At 39.2% G+C, this 20,146-nt stretch overlaps 2 protein-coding genes across 2 annotated transcripts in view; both read right to left on the bottom strand.

The window, feature by feature from the left end:
* Nucleotides 1-20,146, bottom strand: part of ITGA1 (integrin subunit alpha 1) — a 76,302-nt gene that overhangs the window by 52,430 nt on the left and 3,726 nt on the right.
* Nucleotides 14,351-18,337, bottom strand: PELO (pelota mRNA surveillance and ribosome rescue factor). Its single transcript, XM_005151960.4, has 2 exons — nt 17,315-18,337; nt 14,351-16,136 (listed from the first exon to the last, which is right to left on the bottom strand). The coding sequence occupies exons 1-2, from the start codon at nt 18,038-18,040 to the stop codon at nt 15,705-15,707; spliced, it is 1,158 nt and encodes a 385-aa protein (XP_005152017.1). The 5' UTR covers nt 18,041-18,337; the 3' UTR covers nt 14,351-15,704.

Raw genomic sequence — 20,146 nt, 5'->3', positions numbered from 1 at the left:
AAAAAAAAACTTCTTATTAAAAGTAGATAAATACCCCCAAAAGACCAAGAAATATGTTCCAGATTCAGTAGCCACATGCTTTTCAAAACCAATTAAGTGCTTTGTACAACCCATTAAAGAAAGCTGTCTTTGCTGGTTTTGTCCTAAATAATTTGTACTGGAAAATAGCTTTATAATGCAGTGTCAAGCCTGAAAATATACTGAATCGATGCCTTGTAATGTGGTTCTAAATGAGTAACACAATGCAATAGGCAAAACTTGTGGAAACACAACCAAGAATATATGCCCCTCTCAGTTCGCAGCCATCAGAATATAACTACTTTGCTCAGTCTGGAAAGTAGTCCTCCCATCAGCACAATTCTTAGCACTCTGCAGTTTCTCACAGAAGGGAGAAAAGCCTTAGAATGATTCAATCATACACAGAAAATTGGTGAGGTCAGCTACTTGACTTGTACACATATACAGAGGCTTAGCAAATTTAGCAGCTTAATGGAAGTGAAACAACTCCTAGAAAATGTTTCAGCTTGTCTTCAGTGATCTCCAGTCCACATTTTGGATGTAGTTCTTTCATCAACATTTTAACTCCAGTCAAAGTCCCTACAATCTTTGTGTATCAAAGACCATTTCCTCCTTAACATCCCACTGTAACTGTTGTTTCCTACCATCTAGCTTTATCTATAAGCCCCAGGATGCTTCACCTCTTGACCTTTTTTTGAGACAGAAGATATTTATAGTCATCCATAATTAACTCAGATTCCACACAGAAAGCATTGCTAAAATAAACCTGTACATTATTTCCTAAATAAAATCCAGAAGCTTAGAAGGAGTGATATTAATTTCGTGCAAAAAGTGAGTAAACAAGGAATCTTTAACCTAAAGAAAAATAAGTTCTTCACAATTCTCTCCAAAACTGCTCATGGACCTATAGGTATAACTCTGCACAAAATTCCTCTAGGTTGATAAGAAGAGTCAGGTATGTTTCAGTTGCTTTCTACTTGCTCAAATATATTGGAAGTGAGTTTTGCAGGCAGACATCCTGCCACTGTAAGCTTTCCACTATGCAGACTTAGTGAAAACAGCATGGGAAGCCAGGTACAGCTACTGCTGTACCTACCAAAACCCTAAAACCCTTAGCAAGCCCCAAAGCCATTTCTTCAGTGCTGATTTTTCATTTGATTTCACATTGTTAACTGGACTGCTTTTCCTATGCTAATTAACCTACTTTATATATTCCCAATTAATTTTGTTTCTCTTAGGCTAAGTGAAAGGCCACGTAGATCCCATGAGAATCTTACAATTTCTTTTAAACAAACATGAAGCTGAGTATCCAAAGCATTACCATTCTTATAATCCAAATTAATTCTTAAATATTTCTAAGTATTCTTTTCAGATTTCCAAAGTAATTAAATTATGTATCACTTGCTTAATGGGAGGAAGAAAACTCAATCATTTTTCAGTTCTTAATCAAGTAGTTCCCATACTTTTCCTAGTACATGTAACCAACATAAATCATTTCAAGCAACAGTTCCTTTAACATTATACCAACAATTCAATCCAAAGAAACAGCTGGATTGTGCAATAGGGAGAAGAACTGGTTAAAAAGGTCAGCCCATCAATAATAATACCTGGTTTAAAAAAATGGTATGACCATCCTTATGCAGAGACACCCTATCATGGTTAATAATCAGTTAACTTAAATGCATCTTTGAAGCAGAGATGTATTTTACAGTATCAGAGCTGAAGCTGAAGCATGTGAAAGCTTGTACAAATTCCTCTGAGATTTTGAGGCAGAGATGTAGTAATGTTCAATAGTAAGTATAATGCTTACGCTCCATTCAAAAGAAGTTTATTTTGAGAAAAGGGGAGACTGGTGACTTTTGTCATTATGGAACACGGCCTACACTTTCATAATTTCACTATAATAATATAGGATTAAGGAAGAAGAAAGTACTGAATACTCATTACTCTGGCAAATCCTGTGAGCTGGAGGAAGTCACTACCTGTCAGTATTCAAATGTGAATTGCAAATGCCACTGTTGTACATAATTTTAAGTTTCTTTTAAATCCATGCTTTGCACTTTGTTTTCTCCTGGTCAGAAAACAAGCTATTTTCGAAGAATAGAATAAAAATATTCTGTCTAAAAATCAGAGGAAACTGCCAAACACTGCAAAGTAATGTACTTCTGAGAGGGGATATTTCCACTATACTGCTATTTACACATAAAATAGTTCAGGTTCTTTTAAGAGAATGTGAAGCATGGCACCAATAACCTCAAACAGACTATCTGATCTGTTGCGACTTCTCAGTCTACCCCAGCAAACCTAAAATCAACAATCTATAAAGCACCCCAGGACAGACACTCCTGAATATTCTGGGAAATGCAGTAACCTTGGAACTGATGCAAAAAAATGGCCAACTGAAAACTCATGTTATTATATCCCTACAAGGATGAAGGACAATTTTTTTTATTTTTTTGTCTTCCTGACTTGGTATCATTATTCATTAATTTTCCCCCCAATTGTTTTCAGGGATTGTTGGGCAATTTTCTCAAAGGTCAGAAGTCTTAAGGCTAGTATCAGAGTGGAAATGCTTTGGTGGCAATAACAGCTTTCTGAAAAGCAGCAACTTTTTCCATTTCTTTACTTCACAATGGATATAAACTGCTGTCTTTCATCACCTTATACTGAATATAATCATTGGCTCACTCTCAACCGAGCCATTTAAGGCTTCAGGAAGAGATGAAATCCTCCAAAAGGAAGTGCAAATATCCTGATATGACCCTCTCACACCCAGCTATCCAGAACACCACAGAATTTAAATCCAAGCCAGTGTTATGTAGTACATCAAAAACATATGCAGTCAACATCCATGCTAAAAGCCAATAGCTCATATTTTATGTCTATAAAATGCAGGCATATCAATTCAGCTGTGATCCAAGAACCTGTAGTAAGTCCAGTGGAAGGGAAAGATGGAAGCTTACAAATATCTAGCTTATCCTTTAATCCCAAACAAACTCAGCTATGCGGTGATTTGGGAAAAAACAAAACAAAACAAAACAAAACAAGCATCTATAATAATTTTCATTGGAACACAATGGAACATCTATTTTCTGTACTTGAGCCATCTTTTAGTAGAATAAAAAGGGAACCATTATTTTGCTCCAGCTTCTTATGTCATGGCTACATAAGATGAACTCCGTATTTCCCTGTTGAGAATATGCACTCCCGTACTGCAGGAGGGACTTGAAAACGCTTAACTTTGAACTGCCTCTTAGCACAAAGACTACGTTATTTTTCAGACAATCTCATATAAATCTAACAGGTTCCAGCAAAATGTAAATCAGGATATTTACAAAACTGAACTCCATTTAAATGACACAGGGACATCTACAATAGTCTAAGATAGAAAACACTTTCACAAACTTAAGTATCCTAGTAAAGTTTAAACTGGCAGTTTTCTGACAGCAGAACTGGAGTATAAGGGATGAAACCTACTGTTGCTAAAAGCAAATTTCGAATGGTTTAAAAATGCTTGAGTTTAGACTGAAAAAAAAAGGACCACTGTCCTAAGAATTTCTCTTTCCTACCGCATATGTTTATTTTTTGCAATGAATCAATTGTATTGTTGATAATACTTTTCAAGATGTTTTTATAATTTTTTTCTCCTATCAGTAACTAGAAATATGCCTCCCATGAGAATATAGTTGATAAGAGATTGCCACAGGCAGTCATGGAAAATAAGTCGCATATTTGTTGAAATGCTGGAATACCACCACGAATGGTCCCCAGATGCTAGCGCTCTCACACTACAAGGTCAGAAGGAAGTGCCTCTTTGTCCCCAACTGCACAGCAGCAAAATGCCCACAGGGAACACTAGCTCTGTCCTGCAATAGCACTGGGTAGCCAACATTGCCTGTTTCTACAGATCAGCTGTGACCTGCTCACTAGCAAAACCCTGAACTTGTCTCAAGCATGTATGTACCAGCATGGGTAATCACAGTCTCAGTTCTCTACCAAGACACACATAGCTTTTCTGGTTTAAAATTCACGAGTGGTCACTGCTAAAAGAGAAGATAATCCTCAGTTGGCATTTCTCTTTACTCATCTCTACTGATGAATTGTTACCTGTGGTAAGAAATCTGGGATTTTATTGCACTGGACAGCTTAAATATAAGTAAATAAATATTTAACTATAGCTCTGTGATAACATATATTTTACATTTTTAAACTGAGAAACCCAAGCAAACAAAAATGTGGGAGAGACTGAAAATGACTACAGTGGTCATTAAATCCAATCTTCCATGAACATGAAAAACCATAAAATAGCTGCCTAAACCAGGAAGGGCTACAAAACCTACCACACCACATACACATCATAAAAGACACTGCACTCTAAGAAAAACTAGAGATTAGGAATACAAAAGCTTGTACATTTGGAAAACAAAACACTGCAAGAACAGTTGGTATTGCCTTAGGTAATTCATAGACTGCTGCTATGCGCATTGATTTAATCAGCTTTATTAATTTCACTGTCTAAGAAAACCACAGGGACATTCACAGGCTTGCCATTTTATATGTTAGTAGGTAAGCTCCAGTCTAGCTGTGAGGTGAACATAATTTACAGGCAACAGTTAAAACTGAACTTCCTGCAAATGCACTCCTGTACCAGTAAGTCAGGAAGTGACAGACCATGTCCAACAAAGACCATCAGAAAAACTGACAAAGCTAAAATGCCAGCTACACACCAGAATCAGTCAGTTGAAATGAGAATGAAATGTAACCCTTTAGTGCATGTTAAAACCTTAATCCATGAAATCCATATGTGTCACATTTCATACGAATGTGATCCACCACTGTCAAAGTACAGTTTGAAAAACAAGCTGATTTTTAAAATTGCAGTACAATTTTAAGATTTAATATTCTTCTTCTATGTTGCATATACATACGATCAAGACTCTTTTTCTTCAATTAAAAAAATTAATAAAACATCCAAAAGCCCATATACCACCATGAATCATCAATATAAAAAAAAAGGGAAATATAACCACCATTTTCAAGAAAGTGAAAATGGATGATCCAGGGAATTACAGACCAGTCAGTCTCACCTCTGTGCCTGGCAAAATTTTGGAGCAGATTCTCCTGGAAGGCATGCTAGGGCACATGAAAAACAACAAAGTGCTTGGTGACAGCCAACATGGCTTCACTAAGGGAAAATCCTGCCTGACCAATTTGGTGGCCTTCTATGACGGGGCTACAAAAGTGATGGACAGGGGTGGAGCAGTTGATGTCATCTACCTGGACTTGTGCAAAGTGTTCAACACTGTCCCACATGAATCCTTGCCTCTAAATTGGAGAGACATCAATTTGATAGGTGGACCACCTTGGTGGATAAAGAACTGGCTGGATGGCCACACACAAAGAGTTGTGGTCAATGGCTCAGTGTCCAGCTGGAGACCAGTAACGAGTGGTATCTCTCAGGGATCAGTGTTGGGACTGCTCTTGTTTAACATCTTTGTCGCTGACATGGACAGTGGGATTGAGTGCGCCCTCAGCAAGCTTGCCAATGACACCAAGCTCTGCAGTTCGATTGATATGCTGGAGGGAAGGAATGCCATCCAGAGGGACCTTGACATGCTTGTGAGGTGGGCTGACGCCAACCTTATGAATTTTAACCATGACAAGTGCAAGGTCCTACACCTGGGTCAGAGCAATCCCAGGCAACAGCTACAGGTTGGGCAGAGAAAAGATTCAGAGCAGCCCTGCAGAGAAGGGCTTGGGAATGTTAGTCAATGAGAAAATGAACATGAGCCGCCTTCAGTGTGCTCTCGCAGCCCAGAAAGTCAACCGTATTCTGGGCTGCATCAAAAGAAGCGTGACCAGCAGGTCGAAGGAGGTGATCCTCCCCCTCTGCTCTGCTCTCATGAGACCCCACTTGGAGTATTGTGTGCAGTTCTGGTGTCCTCAACATAAAAAGGACATGGTACTGTTGGAATAAATCCAGAGGGGGCCATGAGGATGATCAGGGGACTGGAGCACCTCCCATATGAAGACAGGCTGAGAAAGTTGAGGCTGTTCACCCTGGAGAAGAGAAGGCTGCGTGGAGACCTCATAGCAGCCTTCCAGTATCTGAAGGGCACCTACAGAGATGCTGGTGAGGGACTCTTCATTAGGGACTGTAGTGATAGGACAAGGGGTAACGGGCTAAAACTTAAACAGGGGAAGTTTAGATTGGACACAGGGAAGAAATTCTTTACTGTAAGGGTGGTGAGGCACTGGAATGGGTTGCCCAGGGTAGTTGTGAATGCTCCATCTCTGGCAGTGTTCAAGTCCTGGCTGGACAGAGCCTTGGGTAACATGGTTTAGTGTGAGGTGTCCCTTCCCATGGCAAGGGGATTGGAAACTAGATGATCTTGAGGTTCTTTCCAACTGTAACTATTCTATGATTCTATAATATTGAATACCAATGTACTGAAAACTTACACATAAGAATAATGCACGTCATCAACCTTATCTACTAATTTTTAAAGCCTGACACTCAAGTACCAGTAAAAGCATAAGCACCTCTTTTGCTGTAACATTAGTGTAAGGATTTTACTGGTAAACTGCTTGAAAGCAGTATGCAATTAATCCCAAGTCTTTTTACTATATCTGTTCTTTTCTACTGCTCAATAAACAATTCAGGGAAATTTGGAAGTAGCCATGAAGAGCATAAAAGGAAGGTGTGTCATTCCCCCCCAAAATTTAAGCTGGGCTCTAGAGGTAGAAAAACATCCTGTTTTTTAGATGCAGTTTAAGATAAGGCTTTCTACATGAATTACTGGCGCTAATAACTTAACATTTCCCACCCACAGCATATGAAGTACACTCATGATTTTAAGATATCAGTCCAGCTCAGGTCTGTTCAGAAAGTATTCTGGTACTACCAGGAGTTTCATAAAGACCCTGCTACTCTTTTTTTCAAACATCTGCATCAACTTTACAGAAGTACCATGGAAGCTTAACACTGAGCAAATTTAATTTTTCTATGTAGATGTGACTTCTCTAGGCTGAACTGAAGCTTGCAAAGCTAAGGTAAATTTTTGGTGTTATTTAATAGTGACTCAGTCTTCTGAAGTCAAAGGGAGCTGCAAATGTTAATAAAAGACCTCCGAAAAGGTCACAAAAGAACCTCATGCCAGTACCTTATATCCCGCAATACTCCTTTTGCAAATACATGCAACTGTATCAATAGACTTAACATCAGGCTTTATGCAAGTTGCACCTTAACTACCCTTTCAGCAGAGAGAGTGGCAACAAATCACTTTCAGCTTTTGCTTTCAGCCCAGCTATGAGGCAGCACAGCAGTGCTGATGCTGCACTCCCCTTTCATTCTTCTTTGGTCTATAGCTCTTTGGATACTACAGTTGCTTTTGAAACACTTTTCTAAGCTGTGCCGATATACCCAGAGGACCAGCTCAGATCAGGTCACTTCAGAATTGCTGGAGAAAACATGCTTTGTAAAGGAAACACATTTAATGATCAATGACTTGAGTCCGATGCTTGTTTACAAATAGAACACTGAAAAATTATTTTTTAATAGGTCTTGTTAAGCTCCTGAAGGACATCAAACTTGCAGAGAATGAAGGAAAATTATTTTTTCAACCCATATCAGGTACCTAATCTAAGCACCCTCTGCACTGGCTAATCCCTGTTTGACATAGTACTGCAGTGCAATCTTGTGTGCCTGGGGAGATGTGGCGCAAGTGTATATACTAAGAATTGGACTGATATAAACAGGACAACACAATGCTTCACTAGAGTAGGAGCAGCAAGCGTTCTGCTTCTGTTGAGAGCATAGGGTACAGGATTGCTGAACTGATTCCTGTCTATTGCTGGAAACTACATCATATTTCTCAGGGTTAACAAATTTTCATATAAAAGTGACCTTTTTGCTCTGATTTTTTCTGACTGGCAGGGTGTTCCAACTTCTCATTTTTCCAGTAGTAGGAGCTTTCTGCTCTCTAACATATATTTATTTCATGCCAGTTTTTATGTCAAAATAAAAGTGGTTAATCTACAAAAAAAGTAGTTTTTAAAGTGTTCCATATGTAGAAGTGAAAACTTCATATTCAAAATACTACTGCCTAAAGCCCTAAGCATTTTTCCAGTGACAATTACAGTACTCTCCCCAGCACAAAAAAAAACCAAACAACCAAACAAAAAATCGAAAAAGGCCAGAAAGACAAGTCTTCAAGATTAGGAAAGATCAAACTTACAGTTGTCAGTATTAATTGTCAACATTAATTTTGTTCTTTCTGAACACTTCATTGGACTTTTGTCTCACAACAAAAATACACAACTGTGCAAGTAGGCTTGGATAAAACATGCAGACAGCTTGCAATTGTTTAAGCAACCATAAATCAACCTTCCTTACCATGATCACAATGCTTGACTGTATATTAATAAATCAAAAAGTTAATTTGTATTAATAGAAATCAGTGTTAACAACCGATTACTGAGGCCTTCAAGAGAAAGTCTAAAAACTTGCCATATGACTGACTTGTCTTACTATTCTGGTTACATTAAAAAACAATGCTTTAGTTAAGACAATCAAAAATGCTTTAGTTGAAACAATGTGAAACACTTAACCCCCCCCCAAACCTTTTAACATTATTTTTCTCTGGCTTTCTTACTGTTTCTTCTTACTAAACATCCTCTCAAAAACTGAAAGGTTTATTTCTAACAGCTTCTGTTGGTTTTGGTGGGTTTATTTTTTTAATGTCTGACTAGAAATTTTTCCTTTGCTTATCACATTGAATGCAAACCAGCACATCAAGGTGTTTGTTTCTTAGTACTTTTGATAAAGGCAGCTTTCAGACAGGTATAAAAGGAAGATTATCTTTCTCAAGCTTCAAAGCACACCAGTGACTCCACATGTGACACTTGTATAGCAGGCCTGTCAAAAATTAGTTTCTCCATATTGACAAGATTAGCAAGACCTCAATATCTCAATTTCAAGCCACAGCCTCAGGGCTCCCTCCTCTCGGATACCAGCTTAATCACATCAGCTGGCATCTTACCCTCAACTGAAGATGAACTGTTAGAACTGAGTACAGGCACTTCAAACATCCACTGCAGCTCTTATTGTGAAAAGTCACATGCCCAGCACATCATCTCATGTTTTCCATTGAACCATAGCTTTTCATCTTTCCTCATGGCTCTGGAACTTGGAAAACCTCCTTCATGAGGCAGCTGCTCCTTTTCTGCCTCTCATCACTGCCATCCCAGCTGCTCCTAGGTACAGCCTTCCAGCAAGGAGAGCTGGTGCCCCATGTTCTCCTAGCACCATATCTGAAGAAAGTCCATTTCAGCATCTCTTTGCCACCCTATTGCAGAACAGTGATTTCCATTCAGGAAAGGAATAAACTATATGCAATAAACCAGTTCTCTTTACCAAAGGGAGTGGAAGTGGTCTCATGACAACTATTCTGGTAAGATAAACAAATGCAATTAATTAAATTATCTGACACCAGAACTGAAATACCTATACCACTATATATAGGTCATCTACACCTGGTGATGTGAAGTCACCAGGCTGAACACTGCAGGTCAACAAAAAAGCAGTTTTCTTCTGCAAAACCTACTAGAGCTTTCAGAAACCACTAATGACAACTCTCATGAGCATTCAATAACCAATCATTAGGCATCCTACATGTAGTACTTGCTACCAAGACCCTCCTTGAAGCCAGAAGACAACTATAAGCTTGACTCCTGAGTCATTCCTTCAACTACCAAAGCAATTACAAGAGGAGTTAAATGAGCTTTTCCTTTCACATGTACATACATTCTTTGAGGATACCACACCTTTATATACACATGCATGCACAAAAACACATACACACACGCATATATCTTTACACCCATCTTGTGTTTCATTTCTTTGTTCTGAAATCCTTCCAGTAAAAAATCAGCTAAAAACATTTGTTCTAAGTAAAAATCTTAAGGGTTTGTATTAAGGCTGCATGGGAAATAATCTCCCTTTCTTCAAAAGCAGATTAGCTTGGTGGCCACGAGGTCCAAAATCTTTTTGAATCATGGAACCCTACTCAAGGGCTTTTCTTCTGAAACATGAAGAATACAGCTGGAGCGTGTTAGCTAAGAACAGTCCCAGCTTTCAATCACTGTACTGTCCCACTCAGATCAGAAATCTGAAAGTTCTCTCTCACATCCCAAGAGCCACCATATCTGAGTCATTTGCTGTTTATCTATCTCAGCCAAAATAGAAATATATTTGCTTATATAATGTGGAATTGCACTTACCAAAGATGCTAAGAGAAAGCAAGCAACTTTAGTCTATTATTAACAATGAAACAGAAAATAGTCTTAAGCTTTTTAGCTTCTTCTCTCCCATATGACCCCTTAAACTCCTAGACTTTTTCACTATTCTAGGCTTGGCTTTGATTAGAAATTCCACTTTGGATCAGAGAAAAAATTTCCCATCAAGTCTGGTATGTACATTCCTAAAAAGGGTGATTGGTTTCAACTAATTTAACATTCTGTAATGGAACAGCTATTTTGTCAGAGGATTCATGATCAGCTCTAATCTGACTTCTAAGTCATTATTAGAGCAACATGACAGTAATTACACTAGCTGTGAACACAGCATTTCCCAAAAAGAGGGCAATAAATTAGAGATCGATATAGCAAAATCTGACAAGAGCTGGCACAGCGTGAAAGCTGCTGCTTCATGCTGCATGTCCCAGAAGACACTGACTTGGAAGCAAGAACTGCTCTGGTATCAGTCCCCTCTCTGTTTCTTGTACAGCCCTCAAGTAGGACAAGAGGAAGAACTCTTTTTAGACAACAGAATAAACAAACATGATTTCAGAGACCTTTTCCTCACACTCTGTTTTAGGCTGAGACACCTTAGGAGACTTTTTTCACAGAAAAGCTATATGGCTTTTATAAACCAGTCAAGTTCAGAAGTTCACAGAGAATATGCACTACAATTTGGTTCTTAGACTGGAGACATTTATTTCCTTTATATTCTGTATCATGCAAGCATTCATCCTCAAATTGGTGTCAATGCCCTGCATGAGTCAAGCGCAAAAAATGTGGCAGGACTAAACATTGCACTTATTAAGCAAGTCTTTCGGCAACTGTAACACAAGAAGCTCCACAGCCTATGTTTACTCTTTCCACTTCTGAAAAATACCAGGCTCAATCCACGTCAGATCCTGAATTAAGAATTTGAACAATGGTTACGTATTTTCTTAACTCTAAACCTGCAAAATAATGAGTTTGAAAATACAATTTTCCTATATGAAACCTGAATACAACAGTCTCTGAAAGCAAGTTATGGCCATCATATGAGAAATACCACAAAATAATCTAGTACAATGCCACGTCTCTCTTCTGTTCCTGTCTACTGAATCAAAACTGAGAAATCCTAAGTGCTAACTGCATCAAAACTTTAATCATTCACTTGTCCAGTGAACAACTGAGAATCCCAGATCTGTATCATTCCCAACATTAGCACAGCTTGAAGAAATTTTATTTAGTAGTTATCAATCTGAACCACCTCAGTTGCACCTACCTCTACATTTTAAGAACTTCATTCCAAGAGAAACATTTTAACTTATCGTTAAATAAAAAAGGGAGCTGATAAAAGCAACTGGCATATCAGAGAGCAAGTTAAAAAAAAAAATCAAGTCTGAAGTTTTGCCATATCTAAAAAGGACATAGATAAGTAGTTTTCTGAAATCCCTCCTTCATTTCTTTGCTACTATGTGTCTTGCAGGAATTCCAATTTTGGGTTACAAACAAGGATTCCTAATTGCAGTTTTGCATTTTAAAAATTGCATTCTTAGATTTTTTTTGTAAAAGCAATGGACCACACACGGCACAAATGTGGCTTCAAGTAAAACAATAGTGTAAACATTCCAAGAACGCTGCTTCCTGCAAAACTACACATCTATTCCTTTGCGAAACAGGCTTATTTTCTTCACAAAGTTAGAGATATGAAAATCTGAGAAAAAAATTACTGGAGGGTGACTAGAAAAGATCACATGCATGAGTGCACCATTTATTCCCACTTTGTCTTTACGAAACTGGGCACATTTGCTGGATGGATAAGGCAGCCTCAGAAAGAAATTAGAGAAGTTTAAGCTACAAATGAAAAGAGAATGTTGCTATAACACAACCTTCACAGAAAATGGAAAACCAAGGTCAGCAGCTCAGAAGTTAAACTGAGAAACTTAAAAAGGGCAAGTAAGACAGGTTTAATATTCAGGGCTTCTTAACCTCTGAGAGAAAAGTAGTAAAGGAAAATTATTTAAGACATTCACATGACTTTAAAAACATCATGCTAGTTACCTATCAAATTAAGCTGAATAGCTATGGGCTCTTGTTACACTGGTGGCCAGGTAGTGGCCAAAAATCATTTATTACCAGTAAGAGGGTAAAGACAGGAGGAGGGAGATAAGGAATTCCTGAGGTTAGATACTGTAAAATGCTTCACAGTTTTACTGAAAGATTTTTTAGTTTTGCTTTGTAACTAAGGATTATTCTGGTTTCTTGCTGAAGCTGACCTCATGTTTTGCAACAAAGTTGGTAAACAACCACCAAAAATATTACATAGCAATAGAACTTAAATCAAAATCAAAAACTAACCAACTGGGACCTGCTCCAAAGTATGAGTTTGCAAGAGGAGCTTTATGACCTAAATTAATGAATTTATCTGAATCTTTGAGGAACACAGCAGGGTTGAGGATCAGGCTGATTTCATAGCTTTCTTCCTCCAGGATGCATTCATTTACTTTGAAAAATTAAAAATTGAAAGGTATACCATGCTACTAATTCACAGAATTTGTCAGAACATAATCAGAAAATATGTTGAGACACTATTCAAAATTACTAGATACTTCATGGCGCAAGTGAACAATTTTCATATCGTGGACAGCTTTTAGTTCATGCATGTTTACTTCCAAAGACACAAAAAAAAATTCCCATGGCTTCAGCACTTCCTCATTTAATCTGCAGATAACATCCACCTTCTGTGTAGGTGTTATCTACACACAGATATTAAGGGCTGTCTTAAGCAAGCATTTTTGTCAATATGGACTTCTCTTGACTATTCAAAATTCCTTTAAATGTAAAAGATACCAGCAACCCTGGAACTTTGCCAGGTCAAGCATCTGCAACTAGTGCACACAGCCTACTTTCAATACCAAGCCCCTAAGCTGTTTCCTGAAACAGGAAGCATTTGTCTACCTAGTGACTTTATATTTATTTTACTACAAAAATGCTTACCAAAAAAGAAAATCCCACCCTTCCATACTATGGGCAACTAAATGTTTTTTTCTTTCAGAGGCTTAATGCCATGATGGCAATAGCTAAAAAATAAAATTTAAAAAAAAATTAATTCTTAGTGTAAATAATTCAACTATGAATGTACTTTTTCCCAGATGTTTGCTATTACACCTAAAAAAAAAAAAAAATCAAACCCAAACAGCAGCAAAATGGCTGCTTTTTTCGTTGGAGATACTACCACAAGCACAAAACAAGACTTGCAGAATTTCCATTGTAACCTTTGCAAAATACACTGCAAAAAAATATTCAGAAATTTTTGTTTACATTTTAGTTATCTTCTCATATAATAGCAAAACATTCTACAATGAAGGAATTGTTCAATTTGTCTTTCAGTTTACTGAGAATTAAAACCAACAATCTCCTGGTGTACTACAATTTTGAATGTAAGTAAGTATAATTTGTGTGCAATTGTAACAAATGTGCACTACTTAAAAGAAGGGAAATACTAGCATACCGGTCTATTTTAAAGAAATTAAACTCATAATTTAGACTTTATGAGTCTGATTGAAGCCATAATTTGCTGCACCGGTCATGAGTCTGATTGAAGCCATAATTTGCTGCACCTAAGTAGCATTTATTGAAGGTCATATTATTTTACCTGTTTCACATGTTCTTTACATGTAAGTCTGTACATTGCAGGAATCAGGAATTTCCAGCTGGCAACTCTATTTAGGTGTATTTAAAAAAAAAAAAAAAATTTAACCAGTCCTAACTGCTGAAGGAAGCCTACATGAGCACCTTATGACTCCTGGCATTCAACACCATTCCAGACAAAAAACATAAAGCTAAATAATATAATTTATCTGCACAAGCTGACTCTAAACAACCAACTTGCTGGGCTTGTCTTCAGTGAGAGAAGAATCAAAGTAGTACTAAAGTCCAGCCCTAACTTAAGTTCTGTTCATGCATTCCTTACAGACTCTCTGTATGATGGAGAAAATAGCTTTTAACTCAAAGTACTTCTCTATAAAGGAGTGTAGGCTGATATTTCAGCTAGTAATAGATAATACCAAATTCACAGGGCTGGCACCCATCAGCATATGGGAGTACCATTAGAAAAGCTTTTCCTAAAATTATTCCACTCTGAATAAAAGTCTTAGTGTTTTTCATCTTCCATTGTTATGTCCATTTCCATATTCTTCAAGTACTCCATGGTTTGCTTAAATGAAATTTAATTTTGGCAAGTCTCTCCTGTTCCCCCTCTCCCATCATATTTAAAAAAAAGGAATGCCTAGCTACACACACAACCTACACCAAAAAACACTGGTTTACGATGAAGATATTTCAGAATCTGAAAGTAGATTATGCTTCCTCAGTCTAAAATTCATGGTCCAGTAAAGAAACAAAACTCACAGTGGCTCAGTAGTTTGAGCAGATCAAAGAACTGGGAAAGTAATTTTGATTTTTCAAGTTCTCATTACCTTAAGCTGAAGTTAAATGTACAAATCTTTACCTCTGTATCAAAGCTTACATATGTTTTTAAAGAGGTACACAAATAGAAAAATATCAGATTATGAACTATTTGCTATCAGAAGTTTCCTCATGTAAACTAGGGCCCTGATTTTGTAAGCTTTTTCATACACCTTGTCAGAACTAGGTGCTAAAATGCAAATTTATGAGAATATAGTCAATTACAAGATACACCATACCTTGTTAGCATCCAAGACAATCTCCAAAGGTAACAGCATTCAGAAGGATAATCAAAATCAGTGCACTGAGCCTCACAGTTTGTCTTGCATGTACTATGATATTAGGAAGGAAGTGGTTAATTTAAAGGGTCTGGTTTGTGAAAGATTTTCAAGTTTCACAGAAATATTTAAGTAGTTAGACTCATAATACCACAAAACCCCCTACAGATTTTGTTGATCCTATTCCTTTGCCACATCTTAGGAATAACAGTGAATTCCCAAGAAGATCAAGCAGTTTTGCTAGGTCTTGCATGAAGTTTTTATTTGTTCTGCAATACTCTTTCCAAGCACCTGAACAGAAATAGATGGTCTAACATACTTTCTTCCTCTTAGTTTATTATCTTTTCATACACATTCTAAAATACTAAACTGTCAATTTGCCTCAACATACAGAACGAGCAACTTTGGGGAGTCAAATCAGCTTCTTGTACTGCTGGAGGTCCAAGGTGTAGCTTGCAAAAATAGTCAGCTCTAATGCACAATATACCAATAATCATTACCACAGAACCAATAATCATTACCACTAGTGTGCTGAGCAGAGCTATGTACTGTACAAAATACCATCAAAAACTTAAATTACATGTCATTACACATCTGCACACCATATTTAGGAAGGGAGGGTCTTTAATGTCATTTCAACATGACTTGGAAATGAAGTCACTGTTATCAATCCTCTTCAGAGCTAGATTCATCTTCCTGGTCAGATAGCTCAGCAACAGGAAAGCGCAGGATGGCTGCCACCCCTGTCAGCTGGCCAAGCTGCTCTCCAGACACATGAAGGCTGGAGAAAATGCGTACTGTACCCATATTTTCCCGTACGCTATCTACCAACTTAACGTATCGAGCACGTGTAGCCACATCCTGGTGCCGAAAAAGCTCATCACTGATCAGCAAGGTATCGATGGCCATAGCTTCATTGGCCTTCTCCACTTGTTTTAGACCATAAAAAGCCCGGTCAGGCTCATGTTGCAGCATTTTATAGAAGTCATCTAAAGCTTTGACCTCACCAGCTGCCTTAGTGTCAGACAGACGGCTAGTTACAGCTGGGTCGCAGAGGGCTTCCTTCAGTGCGTATTTGTGTCCTGAGGAAGAATGGACCTAAGGTAAAAAAAAGTCAAAGGTTTGGTTGTTTGGTTTTTTGTTTGGTTCGTTTTTTTTTTTTTTTATTTAAATATAAAGGACATTTTTATTAGCCAATCATAAACAATTTCCACTATATCTCTTTCTTGGAACCTACCTGATTCTTTTCTTAAAGGATCTTTCCTGCAACCCAAAGCATATGTCTAATCTCTTAAAACATATTTTAAAATGTGCAGAGAAGCTGCTTCTCTTATTCAAAGGCTGGGTTAAATATGAAAGCTATTGCAGACAGTCCCCAGGCTACTTGGAAACTACTATGAAACTAAGACTTAAGGACTTCCTTTTTAAAGCATTCCAGAAGAGGAAGACTTTTTAACACTACTGACATAAATACAAAAGCATCAAGTTTTGCAAAACTGCATAGCTACTATGTTTGCAAAGCTGTTAAGTACATTAAAACTTTTCACACTATTATCACTTTGCTACAAATACAAAAGGAGGCTTCTTGGAGCAATGTGTCTCCTACATACTGTGATCATTGAGCACTGGGACACAGCTCAGTCCACCCTCCCCTGTCAGCCTTTTGCAAGTGTAAATTAGAAGTGAACTCAAAAAATTATTCAAGTATCCTTATGAAAAGGAAAACTCAAGTTTGCCTATTCCAGTGAAAGGCAAAAAACCCCACTCAACCAATGAGATGACTAAGGAACAAGAAGAAATGCTATGGTCTGTAGAACATTCAACCATGCAGTACAAAAGTAACAACAGAACTACTAAACTATACCACATTCGTGTACTTTTTAAAGAAAAAGGTTTTAAAAAAGCTGTAATTTTGCTTTGTCAAAAAGCAAAAAATATGTATGATATACAGTATGAGAGTTTAACACCACAATTAAACTGTTTCCCAGCTTTTCACTCTTAGCTGAAAATTAAATATGCCTTTATACAGTATTTGAAATATTTAATATTTTCTCTACTTCGTATTAAGATATCCTAAGGTATCCTAGAACCATCCCTGTATCTTGCATAACTACCTTACAGTTTGGGAGGCATGAGAGTAATTTCCTTATGATAAACAGACATAAATTTATTTTGTCAAATTTATTATTTCCCATCACCCTTGTAATGATCTTCTGTTATGAAAGACAGCTCTTAAGCCTCTTTCTACCCACTCTGAAAACTGTTTAGCTCCTTACCTGTAAGAACTTGGACCTGTTCTCCAGAAGAAGCTTGTTGTCAGTCTTGACTGCCTGCTGGAACATGTAGTCACAAAACTGCTCCCGCACGAAGCCTGGGCTAGCCACCAGTACACACTTCACAACCTCGAAGTTGATATGCCGCTGGATGGCTTGCACCACCTGCTCGTAAAACCTCTCCAGGGCTCGGTCGTGCTGACTGCAGTTCCCTTTCCGCTTGCGAGGGATGTTCACCTCCACCTTGGCACGGGTAAGCGTCATGCTTGGAGTGACCAGGCAGACGTTAGCCAACCCCTCCTGCATGACCACAGCTGCCACATCAGCGCTCCACGCTGGGTCGCAGGCCTGCTCGATACGCTCCAATACCACGCTGTCCCACTGCTTCTTTGCCAAAGTGAACTGCCGGTTGGGCTCCAGCTCGATGGTGTGGTAGGCCCCCATCTTGACATACTCATTTTCTTGGATGTTAGTGCCCTTGACACGCAGCTGGCAAGCCTGCGAGTCAAAGTCGATGGCCTCCACACAGAGGGTAAGGGTGGTACGGATGCGGTTGCTGCCCACGCTGCCCGTGGAAGACTCGGTCTGCACCTTCCGGATGGTGGAGGCCCTCAGGCTGTCACCCACCTGCAGCAGGTTGTAGGTGTGCCACATGTCCTCGGGCTCCTCAGGGATCAGCGTCACCTGTCCCGCATTGTCCTTTTCCAGGTCCTTCCTCACCAGCTTCATCCTGGCAGGTCCTCGCGCCGACAAGTCCCCACGACTTTCCCGCAGCGGCAGCGGCCAGAAGTCCTGTCCCGGGAGGCCTGACGGCTAAACCCGGCGGGAGCGGCACGCTCCCGTTAGCTGGCCGGCTGGCGGGCTAGCTGGCGGCCTCCCTCAACCCGCAAGATACACTGGCCTGCCACACACCCCCGGCAAAGCCTAGGCCGGCCCTGAGGTACGGCGGCGCCTCACAAAAACGAACAGCCGGCCTCCCGGCGCGCGTGCGCAGGACTTCGCCGTCCCACAGCGCATGCGCAGTCAGTTCTCGTAGGCGCCGGCTAGCCGCTTATCGGTCCACCCGCTTACCCTTTGCGCTCTGTACGCATGCGCACAGCTGTTCCCGCTCGTGCCTGTGAGTAGGAGTGGGGCCTCAGGAGGGTGGGGGGGTGCTGACGTGGGGGATGCCGCAAGCCGGAGTCGCGCAGACTGGGAGAGCTCCGTGGGAAACAGTCGAGATGCTCCCGTGTGTTGTGGGGCGGGCTGTGCATTGGTGTGGTCTTCCGTGAGAGAGGCGGGGGTAAGGGGTGTGTCGGAGCCTGCAGGGTCCGTCCTCGATTCGGACTTTCAGAGGCTCTTGACACCTCCCCTCACGTTGGAGAAGAGAGAAAAATTCGCAAAGCTAAGTAGTTGTGGCAGGTGATGTTTACAGACCGGGAACGACGGGAAGGGTAAAGAGGACGCGGCAGTGCAGCCTCGATGCCTCAGAGCCGGGCAGGGCCGGCGTGGTACCTGACAATGTCTGGTGCGTGACCAGCGAGGAGAGCAAAGCCACCGCCTGAGCTATTACTTTGACATTACTCTTGAACTGAATTTCGGCTTAAAAGTTTCCGGTTAAACTTCCAAGTTACAGTTTAGCCTGTACTGAAATTTCACTTCCTTCCTGTGTCTACTAGTTACTTAGAATGAGACAGTTTGAGAAGCTTCAGGAGTAGATAGGCGCATTTCAGACAAAGTTTGGTGATGACAGATGTAAGTAGTATGCCTTGAAAAACCACACAGATTAGTTCAGTGGTACTTGCATGAAAAAGAGACTTGACCAATAACTACACAGCTCAATTTACAGCCTAGACAAATTTAACAACCTAGGAATAATAATAAATAATCATTGTGCAAGTGGTGCAGCTTATTTTGAAGCTGTGTATGACACTGAAAGCACCATTTCAGAATGAATGTTGCAAATTCAGAAAAAATGAAGATAATGGGGAATGGAAGAAAAAATAAAGAATGATTCAAAACAACAGCATCAGAATAAATAGAGAAGGTAGGCAAACTAACATGCCATGATGACTGACTGTATCAAGGCAACTGGACCAGATACAGTAAGTTTGGAATGTCTACACACTTAATATGATAACCAAAAAGCAAGAGGACATCCTCTCAGAGCTGAGAAAGTGGCAAAGTTAGAATTGTTAAAAGGAAGTTTATGGTTTCCTCTAGTTATTTCTCTTTTTTTTCTGGAAAATGAACCACCACCCCTAGAGAAATGCCAACAAAAACCAACCAAAAAATCAAAACCCACAAACAAACAACAAAAAAAAAACCAAACCACCCCACTGTGGATTATGGAATTTGCTGAATTGGAAAGCCTTCAGAGTCAAGGATTTAATGAGATACAAGGCTACTGTGAGCAAAAGTCTCATATCTCCCATTATGGCATACATAGAATTTTCTCTCAAGTATGTAGCACTAGTCAGTTGTGACAGGACATTGAACTCAGATCTGGCTCTGTAATGTGTGTTCCTTGTTTCTAAGCTTGATACTGATGTAAAAACAATTTTATCAGATATTACATAATTGGATTACATATCAGACCTCAGACTTTCTTCCTGTGAGTACACATGCTTAACTCTGTTAGTATGAATAGTTTCACAGAAGGAAGCTGGACCACCCAAGGGGATATAACATAAGCACATGTATAAATAACTGTTTAATTTGGGGTTGTACATACTTATAATTTTGTATTAGTACCATGTGGCTTAGGCAGAGAGCATGCATTCAGCTTTTCTCTAAGACTTCCTTTCACTTATCTTTGTATGTTGCATGGTGATTTTACGGTGAATTTTCTTATTT

The sequence above is a fragment of the Melopsittacus undulatus genome, chromosome Z (assembly GCF_012275295.1).
Source record: "Melopsittacus undulatus isolate bMelUnd1 chromosome Z, bMelUnd1.mat.Z, whole genome shotgun sequence".
NCBI classification, from domain to species: Eukaryota; Metazoa; Chordata; class Aves; order Psittaciformes; family Psittaculidae; genus Melopsittacus; species Melopsittacus undulatus.
This window is presented reverse-complemented; position numbering and strand designations above follow the sequence as displayed.

Bases quoted from the DNA above. Each gene is read 5' to 3' on its own strand.
- PELO (XM_005151960.4), bottom strand. From the start codon at position 18,040: ATGAAGCTGGTGAGGAAGGACCTGGAAAAGGACAATGCGGGACAGGTG. The intron at 16,137-17,314 runs GTAAGGAGCTAA...TTTTTACCTTAG, and splicing joins ACAGGTCCAAGTTCTTACAG to GTCCATTCTTCCTCAGGACA.